The 19,908-nt window shown below is 36.1% G+C and overlaps 1 protein-coding gene across 1 annotated transcript in view; it reads left to right on the plus strand.

The window, feature by feature from the left end:
* Positions 1-19,908, plus strand: part of HDAC9 (histone deacetylase 9) — a 986,419-nt gene that overhangs the window by 788,325 nt on the left and 178,186 nt on the right. The window contains exons 19-20 of the mRNA XM_043872541.1: positions 18,028-18,083; positions 18,328-18,415. Coding sequence (XP_043728476.1) covers positions 18,028-18,083; positions 18,328-18,415 — 144 coding nt within the window. The remainder of the gene's footprint in view (positions 1-18,027; positions 18,084-18,327; positions 18,416-19,908) is intronic.

Consider the following 19,908-nt stretch of genomic DNA (forward strand, 5'->3'; position numbering starts at 1 on the left):
CACTCTTGGATTCAGTAACAGGTGAGCCTACGTATTACTAATACTCTCTGCTCAGGAACCAAGACTTGTTGCCTCGTTGGCCTGCCTGTCGTGTCCCCACTGCCCTGTTTGCTTCTTTCTAGGCTTTTATTCTGTCCATCTGCTTTTCTGATGGATAGTATTTCAGTTTCTAGTTTGTAGTTTTAATTGCCTGCCCCAGGGTAATTGAGTCTGCCTATTTCCAGTCTTTCCATCTGGTTCTTGGTTTTGGACTGTCCAGACTCCATTACTTGTATGTGATTTAGCTCATACTGACTAAAATTGCTACATATTCCTTCAGCCTCTGTCTACAGCTTTCTCTCCTCTAAACCACGCTGAACTCTTCATCCCTGATACTACTATATACTTTTAGTCAAAGTCCTGATGATATTTTAAAAATAACTTAGATGAGAAAGAATGCTTCCTGAAACAAATTCCAGTCTCAAATTTATCATTTACTTGCAAAGTGTTTTATTGCTCTGTAATCACCTCAATATTTAAAGTATAGAACAAATAATATGTAATGGAAACAGATCTTCCTACTAATTTATGTTTGTTTTTTATCTTTTGATAATATTAAGTTTGATACCTGCTGATTTATGTATAGTGCAGATGTTTCTTTTGTTTCAATTTCTACAAAAGACATTGTTTGGCTTTTTGACTGCAGTATTCAAATCACACATATCATACACACTTGGAGAGCATAAGTATTTTACACCTTCCTAATTTTTATATAGCATTAAATTTCATACACACACACATATACACACAAACTTATGAGGTGAGAACCCCAGTCAATTGAGTTGGTGTTCATTCTACATAATGCTATTTAATTTAATTTCTTCACTTGAAGTTTTGATTCAGTTGCCTAATTTTGACTGACTTGACCAATTTAATTGTTGGTAGCTATTCTTGTTATAGTGTATGGCCATGGAGAATTAGAATTTAATACAAAAATAAAATTTACAATCAGAGGAAGAAGAATATGGCCAAAGTTAAAGATCATCTATGTGAAGAACCTAGACATTTTAATAATAGTTATTATATGTACATTGCTACTCCTAAGTTTTTGAAACTTCATATATGTAATTTAATACACCAAAAGATACTGGGAATATTAGATTCATTATTGAGTGAATGAGAATCTGCTGTAGTAAGATATGAGCATAATGACAAAGGTGGTATTATCATGGGACATTTGTTGAGAACAGTCTTTTTCTTCCAGTATTATCTATGCTCAGGTCTTGGTCACTACTATTATCTTACTGTTATTATAATATCATACTGTTTTAGTTACTATTATTATAATCTCATACTATTATTTTGTGCTAGTATCTTAGAATGGGCTTCCCAGATGGCTCAGTGGTAAAGAATTTGCCTGCCAATGCAGGAGATGTGGGTTCAATCCCTGGATCAGGAAGATCCTCTGGAGGAAGAAATGGCAACCCACTCTAGTATTCTAGCCTGGGAAATCCCATAGACAGAGGAGCCTGGCGGGCTACAGTCCATGGAGTCACAAAAGAGTTGAACACGACTTAATGACTAAACAACAAAAATCTTCTTTGAAGGCTGTGATCATTTGTCTTAAAAAGTTTTTTTTTTAATTTTTTTATTCTTAACCTATTGGCAGGACAGCCATGGAGATGCAGACATTGAGAACACACTTGTGGACACGGGGCAGGAAGGAGAGGGTGGGATGAATGGAGAGTGTAGCATGGAAACATATACCATCTGTAAAATACATTGCCAGTGGGAACTTGCTTTATGACTCAGGGAGCTCAAACCAGTGCTCCGTGACAACCTAGAGGAGTGGTGTGGGGTGAGAGATGGGAGGGAGGTTCAAGAGGAAGGGAACATATGTGCACCTACGGCTGATGTTGATTACAGCCAGAACCAACACATTATTGTAAAGCAGTTATCTTTCAATTAAAAATAAATTTTTTAAATGGGTTTTTTTTTGTTGTTGTTCTTAAAACAACAACAAGCTTTCTTTTGCCCTAATTCTTTTTTTTTTTTCCAGAAAATTTTCAAACAGGTTCTATTTACATGATGAAAAAAATACCTGATTTTTTTTTTTTTTTTTTTGGTCACTGTGGTCCAAAAACCAGTCATGTTTCAAAGAGTGCAGAGAATTGAATTGTTGGGCCTTGTATCAACTGAAACTGCTGATTGATAAACTAAACAAATTGCTTTCAGTAAGTTATTAATGCGTTACCAAGACCCACATCTTGATGATTCCCACCCCCCAACAAAAATTTCTTCATAGTGGATCCATTGTTGTTACTTTCATACAGGGCTCAACTTAGATTATGTGTAATATAAGTACCATCAAGTGCTCTGTCTCCTTTCCACCAGGAGACTGTTTTTTTCATGACTGTGTTTATTCATATCTATAGTCACATCTTTGCCAGGCTCAAGGCTGTGGGCAGTATGGGCCACAGATGCCAGACTTCCTATGAACTGGTTTCCAGTGCTGTCATCAAGCTCTTTGCTTCTGGATTCTTCAGGGAGCAGGGCTGGCAGCTGTGCATATGCTTTGGGGTCTACCATTCAGTTAAATTGCTAATGCTGGACTCCTGTTTTCCTGGCTCCCTTGAGTTCACTCAAAGAAACAAAATGGTATTCCCATATGTCCCTTATTGTTTTTTTGGCAAATCTCCATACCTCCTTTAACCTCTCAGATTCTAGAATGTAAGAGACAAACTTTCTTTGTGAAGCTTCCTTCCCTCAGAGGCTGTAGACGAATAGCACTGATTCTAAAGCAAACTCACTTTAGAATGTCTTTTCTGAGACTTAAGTTGACTAGTTCTAAGGACTATAATAGTGTATTCCAAAATATGCATCCCAGTGAACTGAAGTTAAAGATAACCTGAAATGATTTACTAATTTGAATGTCAAATTTTAGAATTGGTTCTGGGGGATCAGTGGGTAAAATGTCTGCCTGCCATGTGGGAGACCCAGGTTTGATCCCCGGGTTGGGAAGTTTCCCTGGAGAATGAAATGGTAACCCATTCCAATACTCTTGCCTGGAAAATTCCATGGACGGTGCAGCCTGGTAAGCTACGGCCCATGGGATTGTAAAGAGTCACAAATGACTGAGTACCTTTACTTCTCAGTTATTATAGAAGCTACCCATTAATGAGTATTCAGGCATTCTGCAGTATAGTGTTTTATCCTCATATTCCTGTTAATTCCTTCTTGTCAAAAAGAATCAGAAAACTAGGTATTTAATTTTTATCCAGAAAATTAACAGTAAAGCTGTTATATAGTACTTATTAGAGATTTGTGAAATTAAGCAGAAGTGGATAAAGTCTACCATTTGTTAGTAGTACATTCCTAAGATGATATAATTTGGTGCCGTCTCTCTTTCTGATAAAGACAGAGTAGGGAAACTAATTATTTATGACATTTAGTAGACATAATGCATTTCTTTTTACTTCTAATAAGATTATATTCCAAAAATTTAAAGCTGGGAAAGGAGACTCTTTAACTTTCACATTATTGTTGCCATGTGATAATTCATGTGCAACTATTTCATTGCAGATACTAGTGTAGCTGAAGAAAAGGACCTCAGAATACACCAAAGATAGGTGACTCACAAGGTGATAGAGAATTCTGATGGACACTTTTGCATTATTCAGCTCTACCTAGCAGAATTCAGGGATGTCTTTGGGGAAATCGTTATAAATGAAATGCTTAACAAGATGAGCAGTATTATTTATATTTTAAATCCTGTTACAACAAATATCATTACCAAGCTCCCCCTGCCAAAACAAAAAAAGAACAACAGCAACAAAAACCCAAGCAGATATAACAGACAACCCAATTAATTCAAGTAATGACTTTTAGAAACAAAATTTTAGTATAAAGGAGAACATTAGGATTTTCTATCTCCAATTAAATCTTTTAAAAGTATTATGTCTTTACCATGTTTTCTGATTTCCTAATCTTTGTACAACTTAATATATAGAACCAGAAGTTTACTACTATATATAATTTTTAAATGTGTGAAGCCAGCTAATACATACTTATTTTCATTACTCTTTTGATCTGTCATCAAGTAAAAAGACTTGTACACTTGGCAGACATATTTACTAAGATGTTAGAAAAGGCACTTACAAGCAAAGAGATTTGTTGGGAGATAAATTATGCTATCCTAGTATTATCATGCAAATTACAGGTTCTAGCTGCATTTAGCTCTTCTTTTTTACTAGAGCCAAATAGCTTACACACTGATATATTTAGTAATTATTGTTATTACTGGATATCAAAGTAGGTTAAAATATTTCCAATTATTAAAAAAACCAGACTACATGTAAGAAACATTTCTTAAAGTTAGTTTTAAAATTGATAATGCATCAATACAAGTCTGATATAGCTGGGATTTTGCCTTCAAATGAAGTATTTCAGGCATATAAATCACTGCATATGAATTTCCAGCTCAGCAAATGTATTGGAAGTAATAATTCAACCATCACATCTTTATTTGGAAATTCATGCTATTGAGTTTTTCCATGCTGTGCTTGGTTTTGATACATGTTATTTCACTAAGGATTGATACTTCAGTACATTTAGGAATACTTTAGTGGTAATACTTAGTCATTGGGAGGTAATTACTGAGCTCCAAATTAGCAGTGCACTTAAAGAGAAATTTTAAAAATAGAATTGCAATCAACTGGTCTGACATGCTCAGTTAGTCTTTGAATAGTAGGCAGTTACATTATACATAAAACATTTTTCTCAGCAGGACAGATTTCTTTGAGTTTTGTTCTTGTAACTTCCTAAAAGAGTTATATTTAAAATATTAAGTAAAAATATAATATTTGATCAAGTACTTCTAATAAAAAAACACAATCATCTAATTTTTTTGTCACTGTATAAATATCATATAGACTTTCTGTACTCTGTTTTGCATGTACGCTTTTATAAGAATTAATTTATTTTAATTGGAGGTGAATTGCTACAATATTGTGGTGGTTTTTGCCGTACATTGACATGATTTAGCCACGGGTGTACACATGTCCCCCATCCCAAAACCCCTCCCACCTCCCTCCCTGTCCCATCCCTTTGGATTGTCCCAGTGCACTGCCTGGGAGTGCCCTGTTTCATGCATGGAACTTGGACTGGTCGTCTGTTTCACGTATGGTAATGTGCATGTTTCAATGCTATTCTCAAATCATCCCACCTCATCTTCTCCCACAGAGTCCAAAAGTTTGTTCTTTATATATGTGTCTATTTTGCTGTCTTGTGTATAGGGTGGTCATTACCATCTTTCTAAATTCCATATATATGTGTTAATATACTGTATTGGTGTTTTGCTTTTTTACTTAGTTCACTCTGTGTAATAGGCTCCAATTTCATCCACCTCATTAGAACTGATTCAGATGCATTCTTTATAAAAGCTGAGTAATATTCCATTGTGTAAATGTACCACAGCTTTCTTATCCATTTGTCTGCCAATGGACATCTAGGATGCTTCCATGTCCTGGCTATTATAAACAGTGCTGCGATGAACATTGGGGTACAAATGTCTCTTTCAATTCTGGTTTCCTCGCTATGTATGCCCAGCAGTGGGATTGCTGGGTTGTATGACAATTCAATTTCCAGTTTTTTAAGGAACCTCCACACTGTTCTCCATGGTGTCTGTACTAGTTTGCATTCCCACCAACAGTGTAAGAGGGTTCCCTTTTCTCCACACCTCCAGCATTTATTGCTTGTAGACTTTTGGATAGCAGCCATTCTGACCAGCGGGGGATGGTACCTCATTGTGGTTTTGATTTGCATTTTTCTGATAATGAGTGATGTTGAGCATCTTTTCATATTTTTTTAGCCATCTGTGTGTCTTCTTTGGAGAAATGTCTGTTTAGTTCTTTGGCCCATTTTTTGATTGGGTCATTTATTTTTCTGGTATTGAGCTGCATGACCTGCTTGTATATTTTTGAACTTAATTCTTTGTCAGTTACTTCATTTGCTATTATTTACTCCTATTCCGAAGGCTGTCTTTTCACCTTGCTTATAGTTTACTAATTAAGTCCCACTTGTTTATTTTTGCTTTTATTTCCATTTGTATGGGAGGTGAGTCAGCGGATCTTGCTGCAATTTATGTCAGAGAGTGTTTTGCTTATGTTTTCCTCTAGGAGTTTTATAGTTTCTGGTCTTATATTTAGATCTCTAATCCATTTTGAGTTTATTTTTGTGTATGGTAGAAAGTATTCTAGTTTCATTCTTTTACAGGTGGTTGACCAGGTTTCCCAGCACCACTTGTTAAAGAGACTGTCTTTTCTCCATTGTATATTTGGCCTCATTTGTCAAAGATAAGGTGTCCAGAGGTGTGTGGATTTATCTCTGGGCTTTCTATTTTGTTCCATTGATCTTATTTCTGTCTTTGTGCTAATACCATACGATGACTGTAGTCTTGTAGTATAATCTGAAGTCAGGCAGGTTGATTCCTCCAGTTCCATTCTTCTTTCTCAAGATTGCTTTGGCTATTTGAGCTTTTTGTATTTCCATACAAATTGTGAAATTATTTGTTCTAGTTCTGTGAAAAATACCGTTGGTAGCTTGATAGGGTTTACATTGAGTCTGTAGATTGCTTTGGGTAGTATACTCATTTTCACTATATTGATTCTTCCGATCATGAACATGGTATATTTCTTCATCTATTTGTGTCATCTTTGATTTCTTTCATCAGTGTTTTATAGTTTTCTATATATAGATCTTTTGTTTCTTTAGGTAGATTTATTCCTAAGAATTTTATTCTTTTCATTGCAGTCGTGAATGGGATTGCTTCCTAAATTTCTCTTCCTGTTTTCTCATTGTTAGTATATAGGAATGCAAGGGATTTCTGTATATTAATTTTATATACTTTGCTATATTCATTGATTAGCTCTAGTAATTTTCTGGTAGTCAAAATTAGTAAGTGGCTAAAGGGACTATTGCTATTAGAGGCAGTATTAGTTTAAGCACTGGTTCATTGCTTATATTTCAAAATGTATAAGGTATCTTTGCTTCTCTCTTTTGGATTTGTTAACTCTGCTATACATTTTTTGTTTTTGTTTTTTTTTACAATATGTTCTTAACTTTCTAATTTGTTCTTATCAGTGGTGATTAGCTCTTATTTTCCATAATTTCTGAAACCTAAATTATATTCATTGAAATTAGTAATGGTTCTTACTATCCATTGAATACCTACTAGGCATGGTGATGTTAGAGAGATAAAATATACATTTCTGCTCTCCGTTCATCTGAACGAATGCAACAGGTAAAATAGTCAGATTATTTTGTACTTTGCAAAATCTCAGTTCCTGTCAGTTCCATGACAATAAACTGAGCTATGTGGAATAATTTGAACTTTAGTCATGCTGATTTAAAAAAATGAATCTTTAAAATGATTCTAGTGATTTGCTTGCTGCTTTCTCTTTACTTGCCTGGGAAGAGTTTCACTATGCATATAAGGAATACACAAATGAGTTTGAAATTTTGATAAATTTAATCAGAAAATGCAAATTTCCTCTATTATGAAAATAATAAAAAATGATTGGATTCCTTTTCATCTCATTCAGATTCACTTTACATATAGATGGTGTCATCGATTCCTTTTCTTGAATGTCACATGGCTGTCTGTGGTGAGCAAATAGTCTCCAGCATATCCTTGTAGGAATACACCAGAGAACATTCTTTTTCTCTTTAACAAAAGAGAAGCATCAATAACTCATCTAAACAACTGCACAATAGGGATGTGAGCACACATTATTTGAAATGTTGTTCATGTTAATGATGTTCAAATACTGCCACAGCTCTATGATTAGTCATGTTCATGACTGAAGAGAATGTAAAACTTGAAAAAACTTTTGAAAAATTAGATTCTTAAAATGCAAATTACATCACCATAAAATTGTTATTAATCCACAGAAAAGATATTTGGCATGTGTTTTCTCAGATTAACTATTTGGTCTGCATAACTTTGAATAAAGTATAGAGCAAAGAATTTTTTCACAGAGTAAACAAAAATTCACAATTGTGTGGAATAATATGACATCTTTAGGTTTTACTACTATATTCTGAGATGCTAATAAAATATAAGAGATTAAGAATATCATACACACTCCAAATTTTGAAAGAACAAAATATTTCTTCACAAAATGAAAATCCTATCTATATTAGTATTAGTCACATTAGATGAGAAAATAATAAACCAAGCCCCTGAATACTTTATTGTATACACTGTATTTTTTCATAGTAACACTTCTGTGAGACTAGTAGAGTATTGAGGTCTTTGAAAATACAAAGCTTACTGAAAAATACTCACTGAAGATAAATGTTCATTTTTGTTGAAATATAGTTGATTTGCAGTGTTGTTTTAATTTCAGATGTACAGTAAAGTTAGTCAGGAATACATATTTCTACATTTTTTTAAGATTCTTTCCCTGTGTAGGTCATTACAGAGTACTGAGGAGACTTCCCTGTTGTGTAAGTAGGTCCTCATTAGTCTCTTTATCTACATTAGTGTCTGTCTGTCAATCCCAGTCTCCTAATTTATCCCCCTCCCTTGCCCCACTGGTAACAATAAGTTTGTTTTCTACATTTGTGACTCTGTTTCTGTTAATAAGCCCATTTGCATCATTTTTAATTAGATTCCACATGTGAGTGATACTGTATGATATCTGTTTTTCTCTGTCTGACTTCACTCAGTATGAAGATCTCTAGGTCTGTCCATTTGCTGCAAATGGTATTATTTTGTTCTTTTTTTTATTATTGAGTAATACTCCATTCTATATGTGTACCACATCTTCTTTATCCATTCTTCTGATGATGGACATTTAGTTTTTTTTCCATGTCATGACTATTGTAAATAGTTCTACAGCATTGGGATATATCTATCTTTTGGAATTATCATTTTCTTATGGTATATGGCTACGAGTGGGATTTTTCAGTTATGTGGTAATTCTGTTTTTAGTTTAGTTTTTTAAGGAACCTCCATACTGTTCTTCATAGTTGTTGTACCAATTTATGTTCCCACCAAGAGTGAAGGTGGGTTCCCTTTTCTCCACATCCTCTCCAGCATTTGTTATTTGTAGATTTTTTGATGGTGTCCATTCTGACCAGTGTGAGATGATACCTCAGTGCAGTTTTGATTTGCATTTCTCTAATAATTTACAATGTTGGATATATTTTCATGTGCCTTTTGGCCATCTGTTTGTCTTCTTTGGAGAAATGGCTATCTAGATCTTCTGTGCATTTTAAAATTTGGTGTTTTTCTTCTTTTTTTGATAATGAGCTGCATAAGCTGTTTGTATATTTTGGAGACTAATCCTTTTTTGGTTGCTTCATTTGCAAATATTTTCTCCCATTCTGAAGGTTGTCTTTTTGCTTTGTTCCCTTTGCTGTGGAAAAACTTTTAAGTTTAATTAGATCCCATTTTTGTTTTTATTTTCACTACCCTAGGAGGTGAATCCTGAAAGATACTGCTCCAATTTATGTCAAAGAGTGTCCTGCTTATGTTTTCCCCTGAGAGTTTTATATTATCCAGTTTTATGTTTAGATCTTTAATCTATTTGGGGTTTATTTTTTTGTATTGTGTTAGAGTGCTCTATTAGTAATTTCATTATTTAACAGTAGCTTCCCAGTTTTCCCAGCACTATTTACTGAAGCAGCTGTGTTTTCTTCATTGTATATTCTTGCCTTCTTTGTCATAGATTAGGTGATCATAGGTGGTGTAGTTTTATCTCTGGGTTTTCTATCCTGTTCCATTAGTCTGTATTTCTGTTTTTGTGTGAGTATCATACTGTTTTGATGACTGTAGTGTTGTAGTATAGTCTGAAGTCAGGGAACCTGATTCTTTCAGTCCTGTCTGTCTTTCTCAAGATTGCTTTGGCTACTTTGGGTCTTTTGTGTTTCCATACAAATTGTGAAATTTTTTTGTTGTTCTAATTCTGTGAAAAATTCCATTGGTAATTTGATAGGCATGCTTTGAATGCTTAGATTGTTTTGGGTAGTATAGTGATTTTCACAGTATTGATTCTTCCAATCTAGAACATGGCATAGCTCTCCATCTGTTTGTGTGCTCTTTGATTTCTTTCACTGGCATCTTATAGTTTTCTAAGTATTTTGTCTCCTTAGGTAGGTTTATTCCTAGGTACTTTCTTCTTTTTGATGTCATGGTAAATAGAATTGTTTTCTCAGTTTCTCTTTCTGATTTTCTGTTGTTAGTGTATAGAAATGTAAGAGATTCCACATATTAATTTTGTATCCTTCAAATTTACCAAATACATCAATGAGCTCCAGAAGTTTTCTGGTGGCATTTTCAGGATTGTCTGTGTATAGAAAAACCACGAGAATTTTATTTCTTCTTTTCCAATTTTGATTCCTTTTGTTTTGTTTTTGTCTCTGATTGCTGTGGCTAGAACTTCAACAAAAAACAAAACTGTGTTTAGTAAAAGTGGCGAGAGTGGGTGTCCTTGATGTTTTCTCATCTCAGACGAAATGCTTTCAGTTTTTCACCATTGAGAATGATGTTTGCTGTGGGTTTGTCGTATTTGGCTTTTATTGTATTGTGGTAGGTTGCCTCTGTGCCTGCTTTCTGGTGAGTTTTTTATCATAAATGGTTGTTGAACTTTGTCAAAAGCTTTTTCTGATCTATTGAGATGATCATATGGTTTTTATTCTTCAGTTTGTTAGTGTGGTGTATCACATTGATTGAATTGCATATATTGAAGGATCCCTGCATTTCTAGGATAATTCCCACTGGATCATGGTTTGTGACCCTTTTAATGTGTTGTTGGATTTGGTTTGCTAGTATTTTGTTGAGGATTTTTGCACTAAGTTCATAAATAATATTGACCTATAATTTTCCTTTTTGTGGTATCTTTGTCTGGTTTTGGTATCAGGGTGATGGTGGCTTCATAGAAAGAGTGCTTTCCTCTGCAGTTTTTTGAAGAGTTTCAGAAGGACAGGTTTTAATCTCTCTCTAAATGTTTGATACAATTCACTGTGAAGCCATCTGGTCCTAGACTTTTCATTTGTTGAAAGTTTTTAACCACAATTTAAGTTTTAGGACTTGTGATTGATTTATTCATATTTTCTTTTTCTCCTTGATAATATTTGTTCTTGAGCTAAGGAAAAACCTGGCTCAAGCAGTGTCATGCACAACAAATGTTTGTGCCAGACAATAAGGCAAAACGAATGCAAAGAAAATGCAGAAACATACAAAACAAATTTATTGTCAAGAGACACAGAATCCAGTGTGAAAATCAGATATTTTCATAAGGATAAAAAAAGTAATTTTAAAGCACTTTCCACAATAGTTCATCAAATCAAAGATTCCATTAATTTTAAGGAGCAACATATTTTATGTGTTTCTCAGAAGATGCTACTAAGTCTAATAGGCAGCCTCCTACAAAAAGCTGGTATGCCAAAGCTGTAATATTGAGAGAAGGAAGAATTTGTAGCTGAGGTGAAAGCAAAGGACCAAAGGGATTAAAACCTGGGTAGTATATTCATAAGTTGTTTTATCACTCTTTATGAATTGCTAGTCACTATGTAAGTCTACAGTCACTGTGTACGTATAGAAAATAAAAAGGTGAACTAAGTCATAGGGTGATGACCCCACTGTGAAGAGCTGGTGTGTGGGACACTATAGATATAAATCACAATAATAAAAAATAATAAATCAATCATACTAATTATTCTCAAAAAAGGTTCTGCAGACCTCTAAGGGTACTTTATAGAGGAAACTGTTAGTGAGCTGTAAGACTCAGGCATGGTTTCTCTGGGCAAGCAATGTTGGAGCCAAAATGTGCAGAACAGGATATCCTGGTAGAAGAGAGGGGTAGGTAAGAGGAGGGCATTTCACACAGAACTAGGAGCATGTGCAAAGGCTTATGGTTAGGGAAACACTGGAAGCATCTAAAGACTGCTATAGCTGGAGTGAAGAAAGCAAAGTGGATGTAGTACAAGATGCAGTTGAAGAGGTGGGCAGGGGCCAGGTCACGTATGCAGTACTGTTGCTGTTGTTCGGTCACTGCAGTCGGGTCCGACTCTTTGGATCCCCTGCACTGCAGCCCACCAGTCTCCTCTGTCCGTGGAAGTCTCCAGACAGGGATACTGGAGTGGGTTGCCATTTCCTTCTCCAGGGAATCTTCCCACACCAGAGATCGAACCTACATCTCCTGCATTGCAGGCAGATTCTTTTCCATATGGTATTGGTCACTAGTAAATAGATGGAGTTTATTATGGAAGGATGAGGAAATTTTATGCTAATTGCTTATGTTTACTAAGTTCAGTGAGAAGCAAAGTCTTCACAAGGTTAAAGGTTGAGTAAGGGTTAATGGAGATTTGAAGAAAGAGAAGAAGGTAGAAATACCATATGAGAGACTTGGAGAGTTAATCAACTAGGGAATATAGTATAATTCCTGGGCATTATGAAGAACCTACTGAAGTTTTAAATCATGAGTTTAAAGGAAGACCAGTTGTGTGGCTTTTATATATATTTTGGTGCAGGAAGGGAATGGCTACCCACTCCAGTGCTCTTGCCTGGGAAATCCCATGGACAGAGGAGCCTGGCGGGCTAGGGGTTGCAGAGGCTCCAACGTGACTGAGTAGCTAACACTTTCACTTTAGGTGCAGGAACAGAGCAGATGCAAGTTGTATTTAATCAGTTTTAATTTTAACAGGAGACTATGTTGAAGGAAGAAAAGGACAAAGCAACTAAAACTATGTTATGGACTGATTGTTTTGTTCCCCAAATGTATATGTTGAAGCCATTAACTCCCATGTGATTGTATTTGTAGAAAGGGTCTGTAAGAATATGTTAAAGGTTGCATAATTTCATGAGAGTGGGACCTTAATGCAGTAGAGTTGGTGCTGTTCTAAGACATGGAGGAGGCACCAGAGTTCTCTCTGTGCTTATAATCATGAGCCTAGAGAATGGCCTTATGTGAGGACTCCAGGGGAAAAGGAGACAGATCCACAAGCCAGGAAGAAAGCCCTCAACAGAAACCAAATCCTGCCAGACCTTAATCTCAACTTCCAGCCCCCAGAACTATGAGAAGTAAACTTATGTTGTGTAAGGAACGCAGACCATGGTATTTTATTTTGGGAACCTGAGCAGACCAACATACTGGGGGAGTATGTTGGAAGGGAAAAGGGACAAGTTGTTTAAATTTACATGCAGAGAAGTAAATGATGGGCTCTAAAGTCTCAGCCGTATTAGGAGGGAAGTAAACATGGTGGTGGGGATTGCATGATGTATATTGTATGTCAAAAGTTTAGTAAGGCCAAAGAATTGGAAATCCCAGTGCAGTTGAAGCTTCAACTGGAAAATAGGAGAGTAGGGTATTTGACATTGAGATTTTGGAAGATATGTCATTATTTATTGGCAATGGCAAAGTCTAGGAGTATGACTATAAACAGAAGACATTTATGGAAGGCAAGGAGTCAGAGAACTAAGAAATCAGGATATTGAGTGGATTGTCCGTGTGGTTATTGAAATCACAAATTAACAGAGGAGTGATGGAGACAAAGGTGGAAATTCAGAAGGTAAAATATGCAAGGAATGGATATACATAGAAGTACAGAGGTATGAGTGATATTTAAAAGCAAAATCAACAGGAATTGGTCATGAATTAAAATGAGATAGAGGAAGAATTGGCTTCCCAAGTAGCTCAGCTGTTAAAGACTCTGCCTGCAATGAAGGAGCTGCATGAGGTGTGAGTTTGATCTTCCCTGGGTTGGGAAGATCCCCTGGAGAAGGGCATGGCAACCTGCTCCAGTATTCTTGCCTGGAGAATCCCGTGGACAGAGGAGCCTAGTGGGCTACAGTCCATGAGGTTGCAAAGAATCGGACTTGACTGAGCAACTAATAAGCACAGAACATCTCAGAGGATGAATAGGGAGAGAGAGCCATTAAGGATACTCATTGGTTCATGACTTGAGCTACAGGATGAATCATGGTATCACTGGTAAGTTAGAGAAGGCTGGGAGAAGATCAGTAGTTTGACTCTGGACGTTCTAAATTGGAAGTGTTCTTGGGATATCCCAGTGAATATATCAAGTAAGTAGCCTGGTATTTGGGTCTGATGCTTAGAGCAGACTTCATCCTGGAAATAAAAATCTGTGAAATATTGGATGATGGGTAGTAATTGAGTTCCGTGAGAGTGGTGGCCTTGTTTACAAAGTAAGTGTAGAGAGAGGACGAGCCTAAGACTGGGGCCTGAGTAACTTCAGTATTTAATGAGCAGATTGAGAAGTATGAGCCTTAAGGGACACTGATTCAGAAGTGGAGAGATGAGGAAACCAAGAGAAAATGCAGTCACAGAAGACAAAGGAAAGAGACTGTTTTAAAAAGGAAGATGTAGCAAATAGTGTTGCAAGCCAATGAGAGACCAAGTAGGCCAAGAGCATAAAAATGTCATTATTTAGTGATATGGAGGCTATTGGTGACCTTAGTAAGAGCTTCTTTAGTGAGCTAATGGAGGTGCAAGACATATTAGCGATAGGTGACTGAAGCAGAGGTGAAGAAAAGACAAAGAGAGAAAGCAGGATAGACCACCTTTTCAAGATTTTTAGCATTAAAAGGGGAAGAAAAGAAGTGTGACAGTAAGGATTAATGGAAGTAAGGATGGAGATACATATTATGTGTGTGTGTATTTGTATTATCTAAGTTAACATGTATGTATATAATTTTATTTTCAAGATGGCATGAACTTGAGCCTATTTAAATTTTGATGAAATGAATACAATTGGAAATTTTAACATGAATTTAATATGTTATTGAGGAAAACACTAAATGATAGTGGGAAAGTAGGAGGGGATGTTATTCTAACCACAGTTTTAGAGAGAGATTCTGAGAGAACTAGCAATCCTCTAGTGCAACAAGAGGGAAAGAGAGCTGGGTTGCCCCAGGACTCAGTCATCGTCTTGTGTTCTGCTTGCTCTCTTTCTGGGTGATCTAGTCCTTTTTTCTGTAAGAGTGTTGATGGGGGTTGGCGCAGTGGGCTTCACGTTCTGAAAGCAGCCAGGAGACAGGAGGACACAGAGTTCCATCTGCTGCCGCAGGCAGGTTGGTGAGATGTGAGAGAGAAAATAACTGCCGCCTGGCCAGACTATGGGAGAGGCAGCCTTTCCAGCTTTCAGCTAAGAGAATGCAGGCGCAGGGCCCTCAGAAAAGACTGGGGAAGTGTAGGGGACTTCTCCATTCCTGAGAACACATTTGAAAGTATGGGTACATCAAAATGAGTAAGGAAATATTTGTTATTGGCAATAAGATAATTTTCAGTCTAAAACCAAGCAGTTCAGTAAAGTGGTAGAGGTTACTGAAGAAAACTATATAGTGAAAGGCAGACCTTTTGTTCAAATTTGGCTGTAAGAGAAAAGAGGAAGATGGAAATTAATTCTATTTATTAATTCTATTAATAAATTTTATTTGTCTTCTGTAATCTAGCTAGTTATCTGTACAGTTTCACTTCCATTTTGTTCCTTAAGGTGAACTCTATTCAGGTTGATTTTCTGTACATAATGTTTTTGAAAATCCTTTTTTCTGAACTGTTTTTCATTTATGCTTTCCCCCTGCCCAGACTATCAGTTAAGTCCTTTTTCACCTTTGTGAACATGACTCTACTTGTTAGATCCTTTAAAATTTACCTTTCAACCTTCTCTTTGTTTTATATTTTTTCACTTTGGAATAATTGATGTTTGTTGTGAAATCATTTGGAAAATACTTGAAATTTTTAAGTAAATGTAACCCACATAATACCATCACACAGATAGATCATACTGTATATATTATTTTTAACACTAATACTTCTAAAATTGCTGTCATTTCTGTTCTGCTGAATATCTGTAACAGCAAAATTTTAATGACTGTGTTAATATTCTGTTATATAGATGGACCATATTTCATTTAACCATTTGCCAAATATTAATTAACTTAGATAATTTTCATTTTTCCAATTGTAAATAAAACATAATCTTTTACACAAACATTTGTCTACACAATAACACCTTTAGGGCAAAAATCCTTTAAGTAGTAATAGGTTACTAATTCAAAGGGTAAATGTTTTGTGAAGGCTCTAAATGTATAGAGGCAGATTATCTTTCAGAAAAACTATAATAAGTTATCTTCCTGCAGACAGCATTTATAAATATGTAGGTACCACCCCATGGAGTAGTTTTAAAAGTTTTATTTCCTAAGTGGAAAAATGGCTTCCTATTGTGATTTTCACCTGCTTTTATTTGATTACTAATTAAGGTGAATATTTTTTCTTATAGATTGTGGGATGTCTTCTTTCTACTGTCTAGTCATGCCCTTCACACATAAAACATAGTATTTTAATTTAATTATAAAAGACCATTAGTATTAACCTAATTATAAAATTTTGCTACATGCTAGTTATATTACCTTATATTTGTTGTTATTTTCACCCTAACTACTGTTTTCCCAATAAAGTATATTGCCCATAATCTAATCCTTTATTCTCAGAAGTCATGTAGCACTCTATAGAGTTTCACTCTACAATCTTAAAAGTCGCTCCCTATTGTCTTGTGTTGTTGACTAATAGTTTCTTTTTTGCTAATCTTTTTAGCCACAGAAATAGTGAGTTGCTTAAAAATAAGAATATAGAATATGTTTATCATTATTCCTAGATTTGTAATTGGTATTGTTACTTACTGACTTCTAATTTGTTTCTGGGATTATCATTATGTAGGGGCTTTCCTGGTGGCTCAGGCGGTAAAGAATCTGCGTATAATTCAGGAGACCCAGGTTCAGTCCTTGAGTCGGGAAGATCCCCTGGAAAAGGGAATGGTTACCCACTCCAGTATTCTTGCCTGGAGAATTCCATGGACAGAGAAGCCTGGCGGGTTACAGTCCATGTGGTCCCAAAGAGTCAGACACAACTGAGCAACTAACACAAGGATAACAATAGACCTATCAAAATATGTAGCGAATTAACTCATTGTATGTCAGCTACTATTATGTTCTAGAAAAATTTGTGTATACTTAAAGCTCGTGGGAATAGATTATTTTTCTTGGGAATATTTTTATGCTGGTAGTAAGATTTGGAAATAAATATCCCTGGGGTATATTAAAATTATTTGAAATTTTTAGGATTGTATATTAAAGAAACATTCTGTTGTGAGCATATTACTTGTGTCATAGTTAAGTGAAAGGTAGTGTGAACCATCTGATAAATTATTTCTTTTTTTCGCGTCAAGTAACCCAACTTTTCTGAGCATGCTGGCTTTGCAAGGATTTATAGTTGCCTGCCTTCATGCTGGAGTTACTTCAGCTTTCCGTGATGCATTCCAGCTAATCTGGAGGTTAAGGCATTCCTTGATCATGGATAGATCTGATTGCTACTCAGCCCTGGAATTCTTTATAAAATTTCAGAATGTGGGCTAGAAATTGACTTAGGGAATCCAATAAAGTTGCAAGTCTTGGCAGTCATCCAAGCTAAATTTATAGACTGGAAGAAATATGGGCTTTCCATTGTTCTTTTTCACCTTTCTGGGGTTTCTTTTGTGTGTATGTGAGTGTGCGAGTGTAAATTTATCATTTTGCTGACATTGGAGTGGAAATAACCATTGAGGGCGTCCAGCTAAAGAATTTTCGCTTTGGATCTTCCCTGGTCTTTCTGAACTTTGACCCAAACCTGCACCGAGAATGAACTTGTTCTCCCTCTCTAGGATGCTGGTGTCATTAAATAAGAACTGGTCCTTGAAAATGCATCACACTAGGATAATAGCTGATATGCCATTTGTCTGCTTGGTACAACTCCCAAACCCCTGTCCTTCCCCTGGCTCTGTGGGACTTCTATCTGAGACACCATCTGAGAAAACATAATCCGTGTATTGTTTCTGTTCATTCTACAAAATGGTATTGGGGACACGAAAACTTTTTCTGAAGCCTCTTGTAGATTCCACTCTTTTTGTGTGTGCCTGATGCTCTTGGTACATGGAGATCTAAGCAGTCCTCTCCTATCTGATCACTGAAAATCTGTCTTGTTCCTACAGAATGGATTTGCTGTGGTGAGGCCCCCAGGCCATCATGCTGAGGAATCCACAGCCATGTAAGTACCAAGGACTGCTGGCCATCTCCCAGCGCCACGGTTCCTGGCGGTCACCTGCCCCATGCATGTCTCTGAAGCCTCTAATTGTTAGCAGATGGACTGAGAAATCTTGCGAGGTACTCCCAGAAGCAGATTTATGGCTTCAGAGATCATATAGCATTTTAAAAAATGCTCTGAACATTATTTATAATGGTTTTCCTGGCTGATTTGCTTTCTTATTTCTCTGTTCTTCTCTATTCCGCAGGGGGTTCTGCTTTTTTAATTCAGTTGCAATTACCGCCAAATACTTGAGAGACCAACTAAATATAAGCAAGATATTGATTGTAGATCTGGTATGTATTCCTGGCCAGAGCTGCATTTTCAGTGACTCTAGATAAAAGGGACTGAATTTGTATTTCTCTGTTAGGTTGCCTTGTTTTTAGCACTTGCAAACAACTGAAGGGTGTGTTTCCTTTGAATGTGGAAACTCATTAAATTCAGGATTGCAGTTCTGAAACCATAAACATTCACGTTTCACTTTCATGGTGTTAACTGCAATTTAATGAGAAGAAGGCGCAGATCGGGGCAACTTTTATGATCCTTAAATGAATTGATACTTCCACAGTTAAAATAACCCAACAGAACCTGAATTTACTTTTCCCTGCAGAATATAGACTTTAAATAGTCAGATGTGCTGGAAAGAATGTTGTTGCTTTGGTAACCAATTGGCCACTTCCCCTGGTTAGCAATCATGTTGCTTGTTGTGCAACAGTGGTATTATTAAAACAAGTCAGCGTGTCATTTTTTTTTTTTTTTTTCTGAAAAGAGCTCAGATCATGTATGCCAGTTTGGGATGACTGCCGGCAGGAACCCTGCGTGATTAAGAGTCAGAGGCATTCGATTAGTCTTGCCTTTTAACATGATGCATTCTTACACAATAAGAGTTATAATTTGTTTAACAAATGGTTTGTTTAAATGCAGATGACACTTGGCATGTTGTCTATAGTAGATTCACGAATAATGAGCTGGAGATCTGCCCCATACAAAAGGACCAGCCCAGGAAAGGGCGAAAGAAAACTGACTGGTGATTTATGAGCCCCGTTTTCGGTTTGCCTCCAGTTCACGAGGAGGTGTAATAGGTTGTCTGACAAAGCATAGACAGGAAATGAACCCTGGCATCCAAAGCGAACCTGCTGCATCTGCACTTAATTAATTTTTGCAGGTGATAAAAGATTTAAAGGCAAAATATGTTAGAAGTTTTTTTGAAGTGCAAGGCTTAATAGTCTAAATCTTGTTCATATCTGCACTCATAATTAAATCTTATTGGGAAGCCGTGGCCTTACCGCCTGGTCCTCTGATTCAGTTAGGCAGGCCTGCCAGAGGGAGGGGAGAGAGCAAACAAAGCCCTGTGAAGAAACAGTCAAGTTAAAGTAAAGAAAAAAGGAATAAAAGGCTGATAACCATTTCTAGCGTTCCAAAGAAGTGGATCTTTTCCCCCATACTGTACTGTAGCCTTCCTACAAGTTCTTTGGTGCTGAGAGTATTGAAACCCAGCTTCCCATGTGTTTTCCAAACATGCTGAAGTTTCAGTGTAGGTCATAGTTCAACATTTTAAAGAAGCGTGTTGAAGGCCTAGATATACTACAGCAGTGAGGTCTTAAAATTTTACAAAAACAAGGACATCAGTTCCTATTTTCCCATGTATATACAAAATGACATTTTAAAGAATGAATAATTATTGGCTTACATGATTTATAAGATACTAAATCTTCAAAATAATTTTAATATGCTTCTAAAACACTTAAGTTCTGCTAGAAAGATAAGCTAAAAACTTGAAGAAAGGGCA

Source organism: Cervus elaphus, chromosome 18, assembly GCF_910594005.1.
Source record: "Cervus elaphus chromosome 18, mCerEla1.1, whole genome shotgun sequence".
Lineage (NCBI taxonomy): Eukaryota > Metazoa > Chordata > Mammalia > Artiodactyla > Cervidae > Cervus > Cervus elaphus.